This window comes from Heptranchias perlo, chromosome 4, assembly GCF_035084215.1.
Source record: "Heptranchias perlo isolate sHepPer1 chromosome 4, sHepPer1.hap1, whole genome shotgun sequence".
Classification (NCBI taxonomy): Eukaryota; Metazoa; Chordata; class Chondrichthyes; order Hexanchiformes; family Hexanchidae; genus Heptranchias; species Heptranchias perlo.
The window spans coordinates 93,562,162-93,576,380 of record NC_090328.1 but is presented as its reverse complement, the minus strand read 5'-3'; the positions used below and the strand labels follow the sequence as shown (position 1 = coordinate 93,576,380).

The window sequence follows — 14,219 nt, the reverse complement described above, 5'->3', positions numbered from 1 at the left end:
TCAGGGGAAGCTAGATAAACACGAGGAAGAAAGGAATAGAAGGATATGCAGATAGGGTTAGATGAAGTAGGGAGGGAGGAGGCTCCTGTGGAGCATAAACACTGGCATGGACCTGTTGGGCCAAATGGCCTGTTTCTGTGCTGTACATTCTACGTAACACTATGTAATTTCATATTTAATGGCTATTGTTAGCAATACTAAGTGAGAAACCTAAACCACAGCCTCAAGCCCTGAAGCCCACCATTATCTTGGTATTAGGAAAAACAGGTTCGCCATTACAATTTTGAGTAAAACTAATAAAAATACAGACAAGGAACTTTGAAGTTTAAAATTTTAAAGAAACTAATAAAACCATTATTTTCTTATGACCATGCTCTGGGCGGAACAAAAGAGTACAAATTGTTCCCACTTTCTTCTTTGGCTGTCTAAGTAGAAGTATTATCACAAAAGCAGCAACATTTCTGTGTCACTGCCTTAATGTTGCCATCAAATTTTAAAATCAGTTGCTTCAATATCTACATTTTTACAACACCTTACATTTATATAGCACCTTTAATAAAGAAAAGCATCCCAAAGTGCTTCAGAGGGGCATAAAGTATGGGGGGGGGGGTAGGGAAATGGATGGACACCAAACCAAAGAGGAAAAGATTTTTTTTTTTAGGAGGGATGATCAAAAACTTCAAAAAGAGATAAGTTTTAAGAATAGTCTTACCCTTCACCTCCCCACCTCTCCTTTTAAAAAGGAGTCAATACCAGAATATGGAGCCAAGGCAGCCGAATGCATGGCCAACAGGGACGAGCAGGGTGCAGGGGACGCACAAACGGCTATTGTCAGGAACAAAGAGCTTGGAGGTGGGGTGTCGTGCTGAAGGAGATTACATACCTAGAGAGATACAAGGCTATGGACGGATATAAACACAAGATCAGAATTTTAAACGAGGCACTGGGGGACCAGAAGTCAACATAGGTCATCGAGGATAGAGGTGACTGGCGAGCGGGACTAGGTGCAGGATAGGATCAGGTGAAGTTTATGGTGTGTGGAGGATGGGAGGCCAGCCTGAAGTGTAGTGGAATGCATGGGGCACAATTTTTAAAAGGGCAGCGGTGGGTTGAACGTGCACGCGAGTAACCCGAATAATAATTTAACATTCCCTACGCGATCACAACTTAATTGGTGGCCATTAATCTTGTTTACGGGTTTGCCGTCCGAAAGCTGCGCAGTGGGCGGACTGCGCACCCGCGTCACAGGCTGTCAGCTGAGAGGAGGAGAAGGGAACTATTTTACCCGGCCGACGGGAGGAAGCGCTCTGCCTTTGCCACCAAGGCTGCCTTCCTCGAGGGGACAGAGGAGGTCACGAGCAGGAGCAACATATCCCGAACTTGGGTCCAGTGCAGGAAGCATTTCAAAGACCTAACTAGGTCAGTAAAAGTGAGTACAATTACTGATTCTCCTGCATTCCGTATCGCACATCACCCCCCCCCCTCACATCATTCTGCACTGCCAAGAATACACCATCACATCACTCCTCACACCCACTTAAGGCTCATCCTCAACTTACCTTCACTTCCTGAGTAATTCCCCACCTCCCCATTTGTGACCCCACCACTACCACTCAACCCAATCCTTATCCAACGTGATGGCTGTGTCTGATACACACCCTCTGATGCACCTCTTTCATGGTCAGCCTCACCCAAAGCAATGCATTCATCGGCTGACCACTTCACCATCATTCACTCACACGTCTGTACTTTCTCCCCTTCTAGGAGAAGAGAGCGCAAAATGCACGTGAGGGTGAGAACTGGAGGGGGCCACAACCAATAGCGGTCCTCACTGAAGTGGAGGAGGCCCTGGAGATCAACCGCACCCTCAAGTGCCTGTCCGTCGCAGACACCGAAACTGGCACCCCACAAACGTCTGGTGACAGAACTTTAACATTCATCACACAACATGAATTGATGTTAACAATGATTGGCATGTTGAACACCTCAGTATGCTCATCGCAACATGACCCATCTGTGATGATGCTTAATATTGCCTTCTGTTCTCTTACAGGCCCTCCAACGATCGCAGTGACGGGAGAGGGCAATTCCTCAGAGGAGCTCCCGGCTACTGAGGGTGCACTGTCACATCTTAAGCGGGCCATCCACCAGCACAGATAGTCACACCTTGGTGGGTCCTAGTAGTCAGTTAGTTGGGTTGGCACCTGTTGAGTCACCACACACAAGTGAGCACGAGCAGACACTAGTGGCAGCTATGGAGCGTCTGCATCGGTGGGAGCACTCCTCTCCGGGCTCTGCTCAGCTGGGAGCAGATGCTGACCCCGGGGGCCATCCTTTAAAAGGAGAATGATCGAGGGACAGCAGCATACTTGTGAGGTACTGGAACACGCACACTCTCCACAACAGCGCAGAGGATGGAGGAGTTCAACTCCAGCATTAGTGGAATGGTGGCACAGGTACTGGAGTGAATCTCCGAGATAGTGTCACAGGGACGTAAGGGAACCTCAGACAGTGTCGCACATAACTGCTGAAATGTCTGAGATAGTGTCACAGGTAAGTGCGGGAATGTCTGTGATGGAGAGAAGACGAGTCTCCATTGAGCTTCAACCACAGGTCACAAATGAGACCATTCGGGCCGACAACGGCCGTTCGAACTAAGGGTGAACAACATTCTGCCGCCTTAAACAGGCGGACAGAAACTTTACAACTGGGCTTACAAGGCATCACACATGTCCTCCAAACTGTTCTCTAGCAGGGTGGTAGGAGTGATGGTCCAGGAGAGGGATGATGGTGAAAGGGGACATGGAAGTGGGGCGCCACTCAAAGCGCTCCCACGTCTCACCCATTGCCCCCCTCTCAACCAGTGGCCGATTCTGCTCCTGCACAGGTGCAGGTGGAGTAGTCTATGGCGGGGCCCTCATGGGCTCCAAAACCCAGAGGCATAGGCCGAAAGCACTTAAGCAGTCCGGGCATGGACATGAGCAACCTGCCACGACCTCTGCTGTAGCCACAGGGGATGCACCACGTAGAAGTAGTAGGAAGAGAAAGGCTAAGGTTTAGTGATCACGAAGGGTATGCACAAGGGTGTCTGACAGACTGTCATGTTTCTCATTTATATTTAGTTTTTGATAGTCACATTAAATGTTATCATTCTCAACACTATTGCCACGTCTTGCCCATTTTTGACTGGCTTTTGTGATTGCGCCCTTTCATGTGATTCATCATAAAAGACGAGACTTGATGCCACCCAGTGGGTGAATGTGTAGTTGCAGGACTGTTTTGTGCAGTTGGGGGGTTGGGGGGCGCTGCTCTTTCCGGGTGGTGTGAGGACTGGACCATTCTCACTTTGTGATCTTATGAGAACTGTTCACGAGTGACTCTGGCCTCACGAGCAGCCAGGTGAGCCGCTGCTCTGCCAATGGGTTCGTCGTCGTCCTCCTCCTCCTCCTTCTTCTGCTCCTGCTCCTCCTCATTGTTCATTGCAGATGTGGATGTTCGATGAGGGCATGGGCCCTCACCAACCGGTTGTGCAGGTCACAACACACTACAATAATACGACCCACTGTCGCTGGTGCATATTGAAGCGCTCCCCCAGAACGATCAAGGCATCGAAATCGCAACTTCAGCAGTCCTAACGCATGTTCAATGACCGATCTGGTGGCGATGTGGCAGTCGTTGTATCGACGCTGTTGCTCATTGATGGGGTTCCTCAGAGGTGTCAACAGCCACGTGTGCGGGGAGTATCCCTTGTACCCTAGGAGCTAGCCCTCAACGCTGTTTGGTGTGTGGAAGAGGTCCGGGATGTTGGATTCCCTCAGAATGAATGACCCATGGCTGGCGCCAGGGAATCTTGCACACGTGAAGAAATCATTTGCGGTGGTCACAAACGAGCTGAGCGTTGATGGAGTGATAAACATTTCTGTTGATGAACAGGCCTGGCTCATGTGGAGGTGCTCGGATTGCTATATGCGTGCAATCGATTGCACCCTGTACACGTGGGAAGCCAGCGACTGAGTGGCAACCCACTGCCCTCTTCGTCTGGCTGAGTTTGTCACTGGGGAAGGTGACGTATTGCGAGGCCCTGCAAAACAAACAAACAGTCGGTGACCTGTCTTATGCACTTGTGGGCAGACAATTGAGACACCCCGGCGATGTCACTGGTGGCACCCTGGAATGATCTGGAGGCGAAGAAGTTGAGGGCAGTGGTCACTAACAGCGACGGGTAACGAGGTGCGCCAGGCCCAGCTCTGCGACCACCTGGCGACTTATTCTCAGCCTTCGTATGCACTGCTCCTCAGAGAGGTCCAGGAAGCTCAGCTTCTGTCTGTAGATCCTCTGACGAGGGTAGTGCCTCCTGCGATGTCGCTCCCTCTGTTGTTCCCCTCTCTGCTCTTGTGCAAGTCCCTGTGGTGCAGCACTGTGTTGTGGAGCTACAAGTGGCAGAAGTGCATGGCGTGCCTGGCAAGGATGGTGATGTTCCTCATCCTCGGATGTACTGGTGAATGCAGCCATCGCGTCCCCCAATCTGATGGTGTCAGTTTGAGGGGGTCCGAAAAGTTGGTAAATGTGTAATCTGAACAATTCTGAGTGTGAACCAAGAATTTTCAGTCTAATCACAAAGATCTCCCAACCAAAAGTTTGTCTGAGAGAAGTGAGTGCCCTGCTGCAATAACTCACCTTTTATCCCCATCTGTCAAACAGAGATTTAAAATGTCCAAATGGCTGCCGGCTGAAACCCAACTACTTTCCCATGGCATGCATCACACAGCACGGGAAACACGCTGAGACAGGGTTGAAATCGCTCACCTTCATTCTTAATTAGATTTATATACATTTCAATTACTGCTTAAATATCATCCTGCTGGCTTTAATTGCCGGCGGGACTTCTGGATTCTCTGGGTCGTGTGCATTCTTCGGCGTGTTGGAGCCGGGATTTCTGCCTGCTCCTCAAAAACCCAATTTTCTTGCACTTTTCTTTTAAAATTATGCCCATGAGTCTGGATGTGACAACGGCATGGATGAGGTTTCACTGGCAGATGGGCTGAGGTAGGGTTGGAAGCAGATGAGGTGGAATGAGGCAACCTTTCTGATAGAGTGTAATGTCAGACCCTCTCTTATTCCCTCTTCTCCCTTTCCAATGCATAACATATGCATCTCTTTTTGCATTTCTAGTTGCAATGTACATAAACTTGGGATTTATGAGGTGAGCAATAGACAATTTACTTATTTTAAAAGTGACATTTCCACATTACTTGGGGCGAAATCAAAATACAAACTGCACCTAGGCAATAGAAAAGATCATTTTTTAAACTGCAAAATTCGGCTGCATAATTTTTTCTATGGTCAGAAAATGGCAGTCGGCATTTTGTAAACGCATTTTATTTCCACTGAGGAAAAAGCAGCACTCTTGCAGTGTGAGTTGGTAGATTCCAGCTTAAGCAATGAGATGGATCATAAACTTATTTAGATGTTTAGCCACGTGCAAAAGAAATAGGAATGAACCATCCACTCCATGAACTGTGTGCCACCTCAGCCAGTAAATTAACATTCAACTAAAAATAGTGCAAATACCTGTTAAATCACCTAATGCTGTGTATACCACAAAGTCTTTAATGCCATGTTATATTGCTTCCACTATGGACTGTGAAAATGTTAACAAAGCAGACTTCAAGTTTCATGAAAAATAGCGCTAGGAATTGCAATTCAATTTCAGGGTTCCTGTTGCCATTTGTAACACGGGCAATGCTGTTCTGTAATTTTGAGAGTGTATTTTAATCTTGGCTCGAGTATCAGCTCAGCTCGGGGTTGGACTCTCACCTATCAGACGGTTGTGAGTTTAAGCCCCACTCCAGGGACTAGAACACATAAATTTAGGCCGACACTTCACTGTCAGAGGTGCCACCTTTTGGATGACATATTAAACCGAAATCCATCTGCTTGTTCAAATGGAGATTAAAAATCCCATGGTACTTTTTTTTGTAGGAGAGCAGAGAGTTTTTCTAATGCCCTGGCTAACATTCATGCCTCAACCAACACCACCAAAAACAAATTAACAGGTCATTCATCTCATTCCTGTTTGTGGGACATTGCTGGGCACAAAGTGACTGCCACGTCTGCCTACAAAATAACAGCAACTTCGAAAGTAATTCATTGGCTGTGAAGTTCTTTGGGATGCATTTAGGACATGAAAGGGGTTATATAAATGCAAGCTCATCCACTCGTTATTTTGAGTATTAGTAAAAAAATAGACACTAACTTCAGCGTGAGCTAAAAAACATTCAACTGAAGCCCGAGTTAACTGAAACTAAAAGCACAAGTATAGAATGAGCAATGGCCATTCAACCCTCCTCTACAGACTAAATACAAATCATCTCCACCAACGTGGTACTCCACTGAGCAGCATTATAGCATTTCCTAAACTGCCAACAGACCAACTAATATCAACATTAGCCTAAATTGCATTGCAAATTTAATTTTTTTTTACAACTTTAACGTAACTCCAGTGGTCATGGTGGTGTAATGAACAGCCAATTATTCCGGTATTCTGTAATCTCACTTGTTTTGAAAATTCTTGAGGATAGTGAGAAAAACAAATGATATGCATGTGCACTGTTACTATTTCAATTAACAAAGCCAGTGGCTGGGGTTGAAACCACCATTAAGAATTCAAAGCAATGCATTGGATGTACACCACCAATTTTTTAAGGTTTTTTTTTAAAACAAGTGGTGCTTCATCTTTTCAAGTGATTTAACTGTTTTCCACAAATAATACAGCTGTGTGCAATTACCAGGCTACCAGAACAGTCAACTTATCCACCTGCACATCTTCAAACAATGATCCCTCACAAACACACACCCACTTTATTGGGTTGTAACTTATCCATTCATTAACTTTCAGTGAAAGACAAATGTACATTTCCATTTATTATCACTAGCTTCCTAGCCCCCAACATTGTAAAGAAAACAAGAACATACCCCTCCTGCTTTCAGCAATTTTCGACGGAATTCCTCAGTTGGATTGTTGAATGTAAGTTTCTCACAACGGAGATGATTTACAGGCGGATGTCCCTCAAGGTGCAGGAATAAGTCATAATCAAAGCGTACCTTCTTGGGCTCTTCCTAAGGAAAAAGATGCAAAACTCAATACCCAAATCCAGTCTCAGCAGACATCAACAATTTTTGACTTCAAGAGAATCTGGATTTTCCCAGACTTGTAAAAAAAACCTTAACTGGCCAAAATGGTCACTAAACTGGATCAAACTATAAAACACTATTTAAAAATCAAAACTTTAAAGTCAGTACATTTATGCTACTCGCCACCGTGAAGTAGAGCACTGCATCTCAAGTATTCAAGGCATTACAAAGAGAAAAAGGTACTGAAAAATTAGTCAACACAGTGGCACATTAACACAACAATCTCCTGGACAGGCATTAATCACTGGACAGTGGGACATGAGCTTATGCCCATAATCTTCTACATGCCAAATCCCAATCTTTTTAAAGGTAGTATTTAAAAATACATCAATTTTATAATTACCCTAAAGGAACAGAATTGGAAAATAAAAAAGGGAGAAAACAGGGGAACATCTGCTGACTTAATCAAAATAGCTCACCCTGGCAAGGCAAAGCTTGACATGTAGGTAGGCATCCTGTGGCTGAAGAGTATCTCCTAAAAAGTTAGGAGTTTTTAAAAAAATAATTCATTGCCACCTTTTGGGGGTGGTGGTTAGGAAAGAAAAGGAAATGCTTTGCAATAAAAAATATGGCCTACTCCAACCCCTTTCACAGGCTTTTACCTCCTTTAAAAGCGGCAGTTTTCATATTTAGACCAGTCATTTATATTTGTATAGTCTTATTAAAAATTTAGACTGGCTCCAGGTGTCACAATTGAAAAATCCACTGCTCTTGTCTCCAATCCTTTTGTTAGTGCTTGCAGACGTTCTGGTCTGCTAACCAAATCCTGAGCTAAAAACCACAGCAACAAGACTACTGGCTATTAGAAACTGAATGTAATTAATTCACAAGTGTAACCAACTACAACAATTAAATAAAATCCAGTGATTAATTATTTCAGTCATATTTCAACAAAATCAGCTACAAGTGGTTTGATCATTCTGATTTTATTTTTTCTACATAAATATTGCCTTGAATTTTGTTACAACTAATTGATAGAAATAGCCACAGTAAGATATAGAAAGGTGGTAAATGCTGAATTTTGGTGTCACAAGTGTTCCATTGCTAAAAGGAGCACCGTTAACGTCTCATCAGTTTGTAAACATGGTGCAATGGCAATTTTTCCAGACATTTCATTGTGTTAAATAGCTATTTAGATGTCTTCTCCCCCTCCCCCAACCATAGTGGGGACATTCCCCTTTTAAAACCATTTTGCTAAGCATCAGACTGAATGTGTTCAACCAATTCCAGTGGGGGTGGATGAAATTTAAATTCAGTTAACTGTTAAAAGCTTAAATGTTATGCTAATCTTATTTGGGGCAACGTTGCATTGCAAACTTGAACTGTCGACCCATTTCAACATGCAGCCAACTTCACAACCACTGCTGTAGTGCACACTTAAAAAAGCAGTTGTGAACTTTATCCTGCATTCGTTCTAGCATCAGGGTAAATTAGAGTATATACTAAAATGTCACATGTTAGCCACTTTACCTTGTTTTTGAAATACACTTCAATCGGCATTATAAAACCAGCGTATCCTGACTCCTCCACTTTGTACGGTGGATCCTTGCACACTGCACTCAAAAAAGAAAGAGACTTATGAAATAGTTCAGTAATAGAAAATACTAACCCGGGGTATAGGTAATAAACTGCAACATATACATGTATTCTCTTTATAAAAGAGAGAGTGGAATTTTAAGTGAAATATTCTTCTGATGAGATACCAAAATGTTGCAAATATCTGTTCCCATAACACTAGTCATCCCCATACCAAAAAAAGTGGGACTCTAACAAAACGTACATAGAAAATATAAATGCAACAATTGAACCCAAAATTGTTTTCCGACATTCTGGACATCATCAAGCTCTATCCAAATGGAAAGTCCAAATGCCATATTTGCCCGGCAATGAAGAGCTACTATAATGCCTGTACAGCATTTGGGATGGAGAGGATAAACTCTGAACTTTCATGTGGAATCTTTTGCAATTCTGCATCAATCCTCAGATATAAAATATTCCTTTATAAAACATTTCTTCTTTGATATACGTTGAGAAGAGAAGCAAATTCATAAATAAATGGATACAAATTTAGAATACTAATGTACCCAACAAGTTCCCCTTCATTCACCAAGTGTAAAATTCTCAATAAATATGATTATTTGGTTATCTCAAATTTATTTTTAAAGAATAATGTACTGTTCAACTACTGCCAAATTGTACCTAAAGACAGCAGTATAATAGAGACTTGAGTTATAGGCTTGTTACATTTGTTTTGGTTTACATTGAAAAGCTGAATGAATAATTGGTTGGGCTTGGGTACATAGATTTACAGATTGGAAACAAAACCTAACCCAAGCATAAAATTCCTTGGCAAACTCGTTATGTGTTTCAGAATTAAACTGTACTGCCTTTGTCTCACACTGTGCATCTTTTTCAATGCAAAATTGCAGAAAACATTAGGAATAAAACTAAAACATAAAATGCTGGAAATACACAGCACGTCAGTAACATCTGTAAAGAGTTAACATTTCAGGTATAACACTGATGAAGGTTTCCTATTTTTATTTTGGATTTCCAGCATTTGCAGATTTTTTGTTTTAAAAAGAGCCAACCGTACAAATGTGCACCAATGGCAGGAAGCCTCACCCACCTGGTGCGCATATTGGGACAACTTGAGCACGTATTTGTATTATTGGCCCCAATGTTTTTCTTTGCTTTTTTTGTTTCCTATATTACATCAGTGACTACACTTCAAAAAGTACTTCAGTGGCTGTAAAGTGCTTTGGGACATCCTGAGGTCGTGAAAGGCGCGATATGAATGCAAGTTCTTTCTTTTCAGCAGTGGAACAGGAAGAGTTACAGCTGCCTCCACCTCCCCTTCCCCCTCCATTAATCATTATTCAGACATATTGTTACACGTATATCTTAAGTAGTTTCTGCCTTTCCAGGAAGCAGTTCGACATAGCATACTGCTGGAAACCTTTATTTATTAAAATGGAAACAAAAACTTATTGCAGGTTTTCTGAAATTGCACAGTCGCATCAAGTTGCCATACTCAAGTAATGCCCAGCATCACCTCTTCTTTGAAATACACATTTATTTGGCACCTGTCTCCGCTACTTTGATTGTCTTTTTTACTCTCCCAATTAATCTCCTCTACCTTTTGCCTCTTTCCACCATAGGGCTGGATCATTTCAGTCTATCAATACTTTTTACATCAGTTTCTTGTCACGACTGCAGGATCAAATGTATGAAAATGCAAAAGAAAATTGAATAGAGACTAAGAAAACAAAAAAAATTAAGAAAGTAATGACAATGAAGCTAATAGGCAGGACTGTTAAAATCGAGGGGTGAAAGATTGAGTCATGGTATTAGCCTTCTATATTGGACTCCAATAGATTTATAGACTAGGTTTAATATGCTGTATTCAATTTTAATGCTGCAAATTGACAGACAAAGGAATACAGAAAGTGAAGGAATTATGTATTGCAATATTACCGGTTTCCTAACTTCCCAAAACTGGGAGCGCCAGTTAACTAAACTGCAGTTATGACCATGCAAAGTGATTTGGAGAATGTAAATTGGGTGTTAAAGCCCAAACTGACTCCAAAGCCAAGTAGAATAAAATACCAGGGATCGATGTTGGGACCAACAATGTTTCTAGTTTACATCAATGACTTGGACTCAAAACAGGAGGGTCAGTGGAATTAGAAGAGACAGCTCAGAAATTACAGAATGAGCTGGACAAGATAAATGTAAGTGGGCAGAACAATGGTAGATGCAAGTTTATACAGACAGCTGTAAAGTACTACATATTGTAAGGAAAATAGACAACACATGTACCCCATGAAGAGTGTTGAAGTAGCTACGGCTGAAGTTCAAAAAGACCTTGGCGTTTTAGTAGATTCAGTGCTCAAAATATCCAAACAATCCTGAGCAGCAATCAAAAAGCCATTAGAATATTGAACTATGGAGCCAAAACAGTAGAATGCAAGTCAAAGGAAGTCAATAAAATTGAACAGTACTTGGTTAGACCACACTGGAGTACTGTGTCCAGTTCTGGTCACCAAGGCACAAGGGAGATATACAAGCACTGGAGCCAGTGCAGAGAAGAGCCACGAGGCTGATCCCCAGTCTTTGAAATCCGTTATCATCAGGAAAGACTGGAGAAACTTGAACGAAGACATCAAGGGGGAATTCTTATAGACGTATACAAGGTTGTAAATGGTATGGAAAAGTTAAATCTGGAATATTACTTTAAAATCACACCAAGATATACACAAGTATAAACTAGTAAAAGACAAATTTAGGACTATTATCTGTAAGTTCTTCACATAGACAATAATCAATACATGGAACACACTTCCAGATGGAGTAATGGAGGCAAAAAAACACTAGAATCATTTAAGAACCAATTGGATACTGGAATGAAGAGACTTTAGGGTCCATCACATTTTAGGATTTTTTGGCCATTTCTCCACAGAAAGGATTTTGGGGGGGGGGGGGTGCAGGGGAGTTATTTTTAAATGTTGGGTTTTTAAAACGCGGTGTATTCAGACAAGATTTTTTTTTTAAAAGCTGAGATAATAGGTAGTTAAGATGCTAATAAGCTAGCTTTGATGTTTTCTCGGAAACAATACGCACTTCTTTTGAAACACGAAACTGAGAGGGCAGTTTGGTTTTTAAAGGAGAAAGCTACGAGGGCTTTCGCCGAGATGTTAGAAATGTCGAACGAAAAGTCACAAGTCATCTTGTTTAAGCCACGTAAAATGACCCACTGATGTAGCGAAGTGTGGCGATTCTTTATTTTGTATTATACAAAGATAAATTGTACGGATTGAATTAAGTGAGTCCGACCATAATCATGCAAATAAATGTCGGTCAAAGTGAGTCAACTCCCATAAAAATAGGATGCTTGGACCGCTCACGAGAACGATCGATATCACTAAACCCAAAAAGGCACCTACGGTAGAATTTGTAACAGGGTCTTTCTCAGTGGATGAACTGAAATTAGGTCGAATGGCCTTCCTCATCTCTAAATATCTTGTGAATTCAAAACCAGTGCAGCATAAATCAATCTGGATATTTAAAATCAAAACACTACTTTGTATTTGTACTCGGGGTACTCGAACACAGAAGAGAACATTTTATTTTGGTGTACTTTAGAGTAGTATAGTTATGCTACCTTGAAAGAAATCCAAGATTTCAAGATTTATGCACTGAAAAGATATGCATCAGTAACATATTGCAGGAGCAGCGCCTAGTTTGATAGCACACAAGTGCACCTATGACAATGTCATGATGTTGGAGGGGCACTGCTGCATGTAGTCTCCACTCTTGCATTGTGTAAAGCCTCTGGAGCTGTGCTATTTCACCAGTTCATTTTGACCTAAAACTAAATTGAAACCAGCAAACCAGTAAACCAGTTAACACCGGCTCTCCAAAACTATACCGCTGCAGGAATGGATGGGTGAGACGGTGGTGTGTTTGGATCAAAGCTACAAAAATAAAGTGCAGTAAACCCACTATATAATATTGTCTTTAGAAATCATACCAAAAAGTGCATACATAAATGTGGGAATTGTTACAACAGGCATTTATATACATTCAACAGTGTTCATCAGAACTTTAAATAGTTCCGTAAAACTACAATAGTTTGAAGGTTGCATCCTTATTTGAAAGCTTATTTACCCTCGATGACTAGTTTTCTCAGTTTTGATGCCTGCTATAGTTGATGTAACTTTAATGGATTACAAACTGTGATAATAAAAAATCCCTGTCCTCTATCCGCCCCCTTAATCAGAATAAATTATTAAATTATCAACCAATATTTTCATGAGGAGTAATTGCATTTCTACAACTAGTATTCCTGTTGTTCAGGATGTGACAAGATGTTGGTTAACACAAGAACCTTTGGATTTTAGAAAAAATATTCAAATAATTGATTTTTTTTTTTAAAAAGGAGTTCATTGCTGGGTAGTGAGAGAGAAATCACAACATCACTTGTTTAAACCATTTGCAAAACAAACACACAACCACAAGTTCTACTTACTCATGGTGTTCCTCCAAACCTCCAAAAAAATTACTAAAAACTCAAATCTCTTTATGGAGCAGATTCCCCCATTTCTCTTGCACCCCCCCACCAAATCACCGAGAATGGGGGGTTGAGGATGTCAGTCTCAGGAGGCTAGTTGAACAACTCTTCTCAAGTATGGATGAGGAAGGACATTTCACCCATCTTTGCTCGCCCTATTGTTTAGCCATCACATCATGCATTTCTTAATTGATCCCAACGTTTTCACCTCCACTACTTCATCCAAATGTCCATTCTCTGTGTAACAGGGTCTTTCTGGGTGCATGAACTGAAATTGGGTCCACTTGAAGAACTTCTTCAGAGCAATCCCAAATTTGCCTTTTACTATTTTAAAACTGGTATCACCTTGCTTCAGATCTACCATTTCTATATTACTTACTATTTTGTATGCCTCAAGGTCACTTTTCAGTTTTCTCAGCCTTGAAAAGCATTAAGTTTTTTTTCCAGTCTTTCCTCATAATTCAGTCCCCTGGATGCTTGGATCCTCTAGGGCTTGAATGACTCGTGACCAGAAATAAACAAAATGCTATACAATTTGAACATAACTTTATGACTTTGGCATTCAATTTGTTTTGTTGATTACTGCTCTGCAGTGGATGGACATGTTGAGTGCCAAGTCAACTCTAGATCTCTAACCTATTGTATTCAGCAATCTCAAGTTATGTTGCCATTTTTTTTTATTCCTACATGCAGCACTTTGCAATTGTCAGATCATTTCATCTGCCACTTCCATCCACTTAATTATTTTGTTCAGCTTATTTTGTCGTTCAAGTTGCCTCCTCAGATTCAATTGCCCTTCCTAGTTTGGCATCATCCACTAATTCCTATTTAAATTTTCCTCCCCCACCCACCCCACATAATTATCAGTTTTAAAATAACTTTGTTGATGGGGAGAAAGATGTAAGGCAGGTCTCCATTATGGGTTCCATCCACAATGCCTGAAGAATTACAG

At 41.7% G+C, this 14,219-nt stretch overlaps 1 protein-coding gene across 5 annotated transcripts in view; it reads right to left on the bottom strand.

The window, feature by feature from the left end:
* The window catches only part of mllt3 (MLLT3 super elongation complex subunit), a 208,545-nt gene that overhangs the window by 116,494 nt on the left and 77,832 nt on the right, over positions 1–14,219 (bottom strand). For 4 of the 5 annotated variants that reach the window (XM_067983309.1, XM_067983308.1, XM_067983310.1 and 1 more), the window contains exons 3-4: positions 8,665–8,747; positions 6,976–7,119 (exon numbers count right to left, since the gene is read on the bottom strand). The exons of the other annotated variant lie outside the window; for it this stretch is intronic. In XM_067983309.1, the coding sequence (XP_067839410.1) occupies positions 6,976–7,119; positions 8,665–8,747 (227 nt within the window). The remainder of the gene's footprint in view (positions 1–6,975; positions 7,120–8,664; positions 8,748–14,219) is intronic. 5 annotated transcript variants of the gene reach the window in all.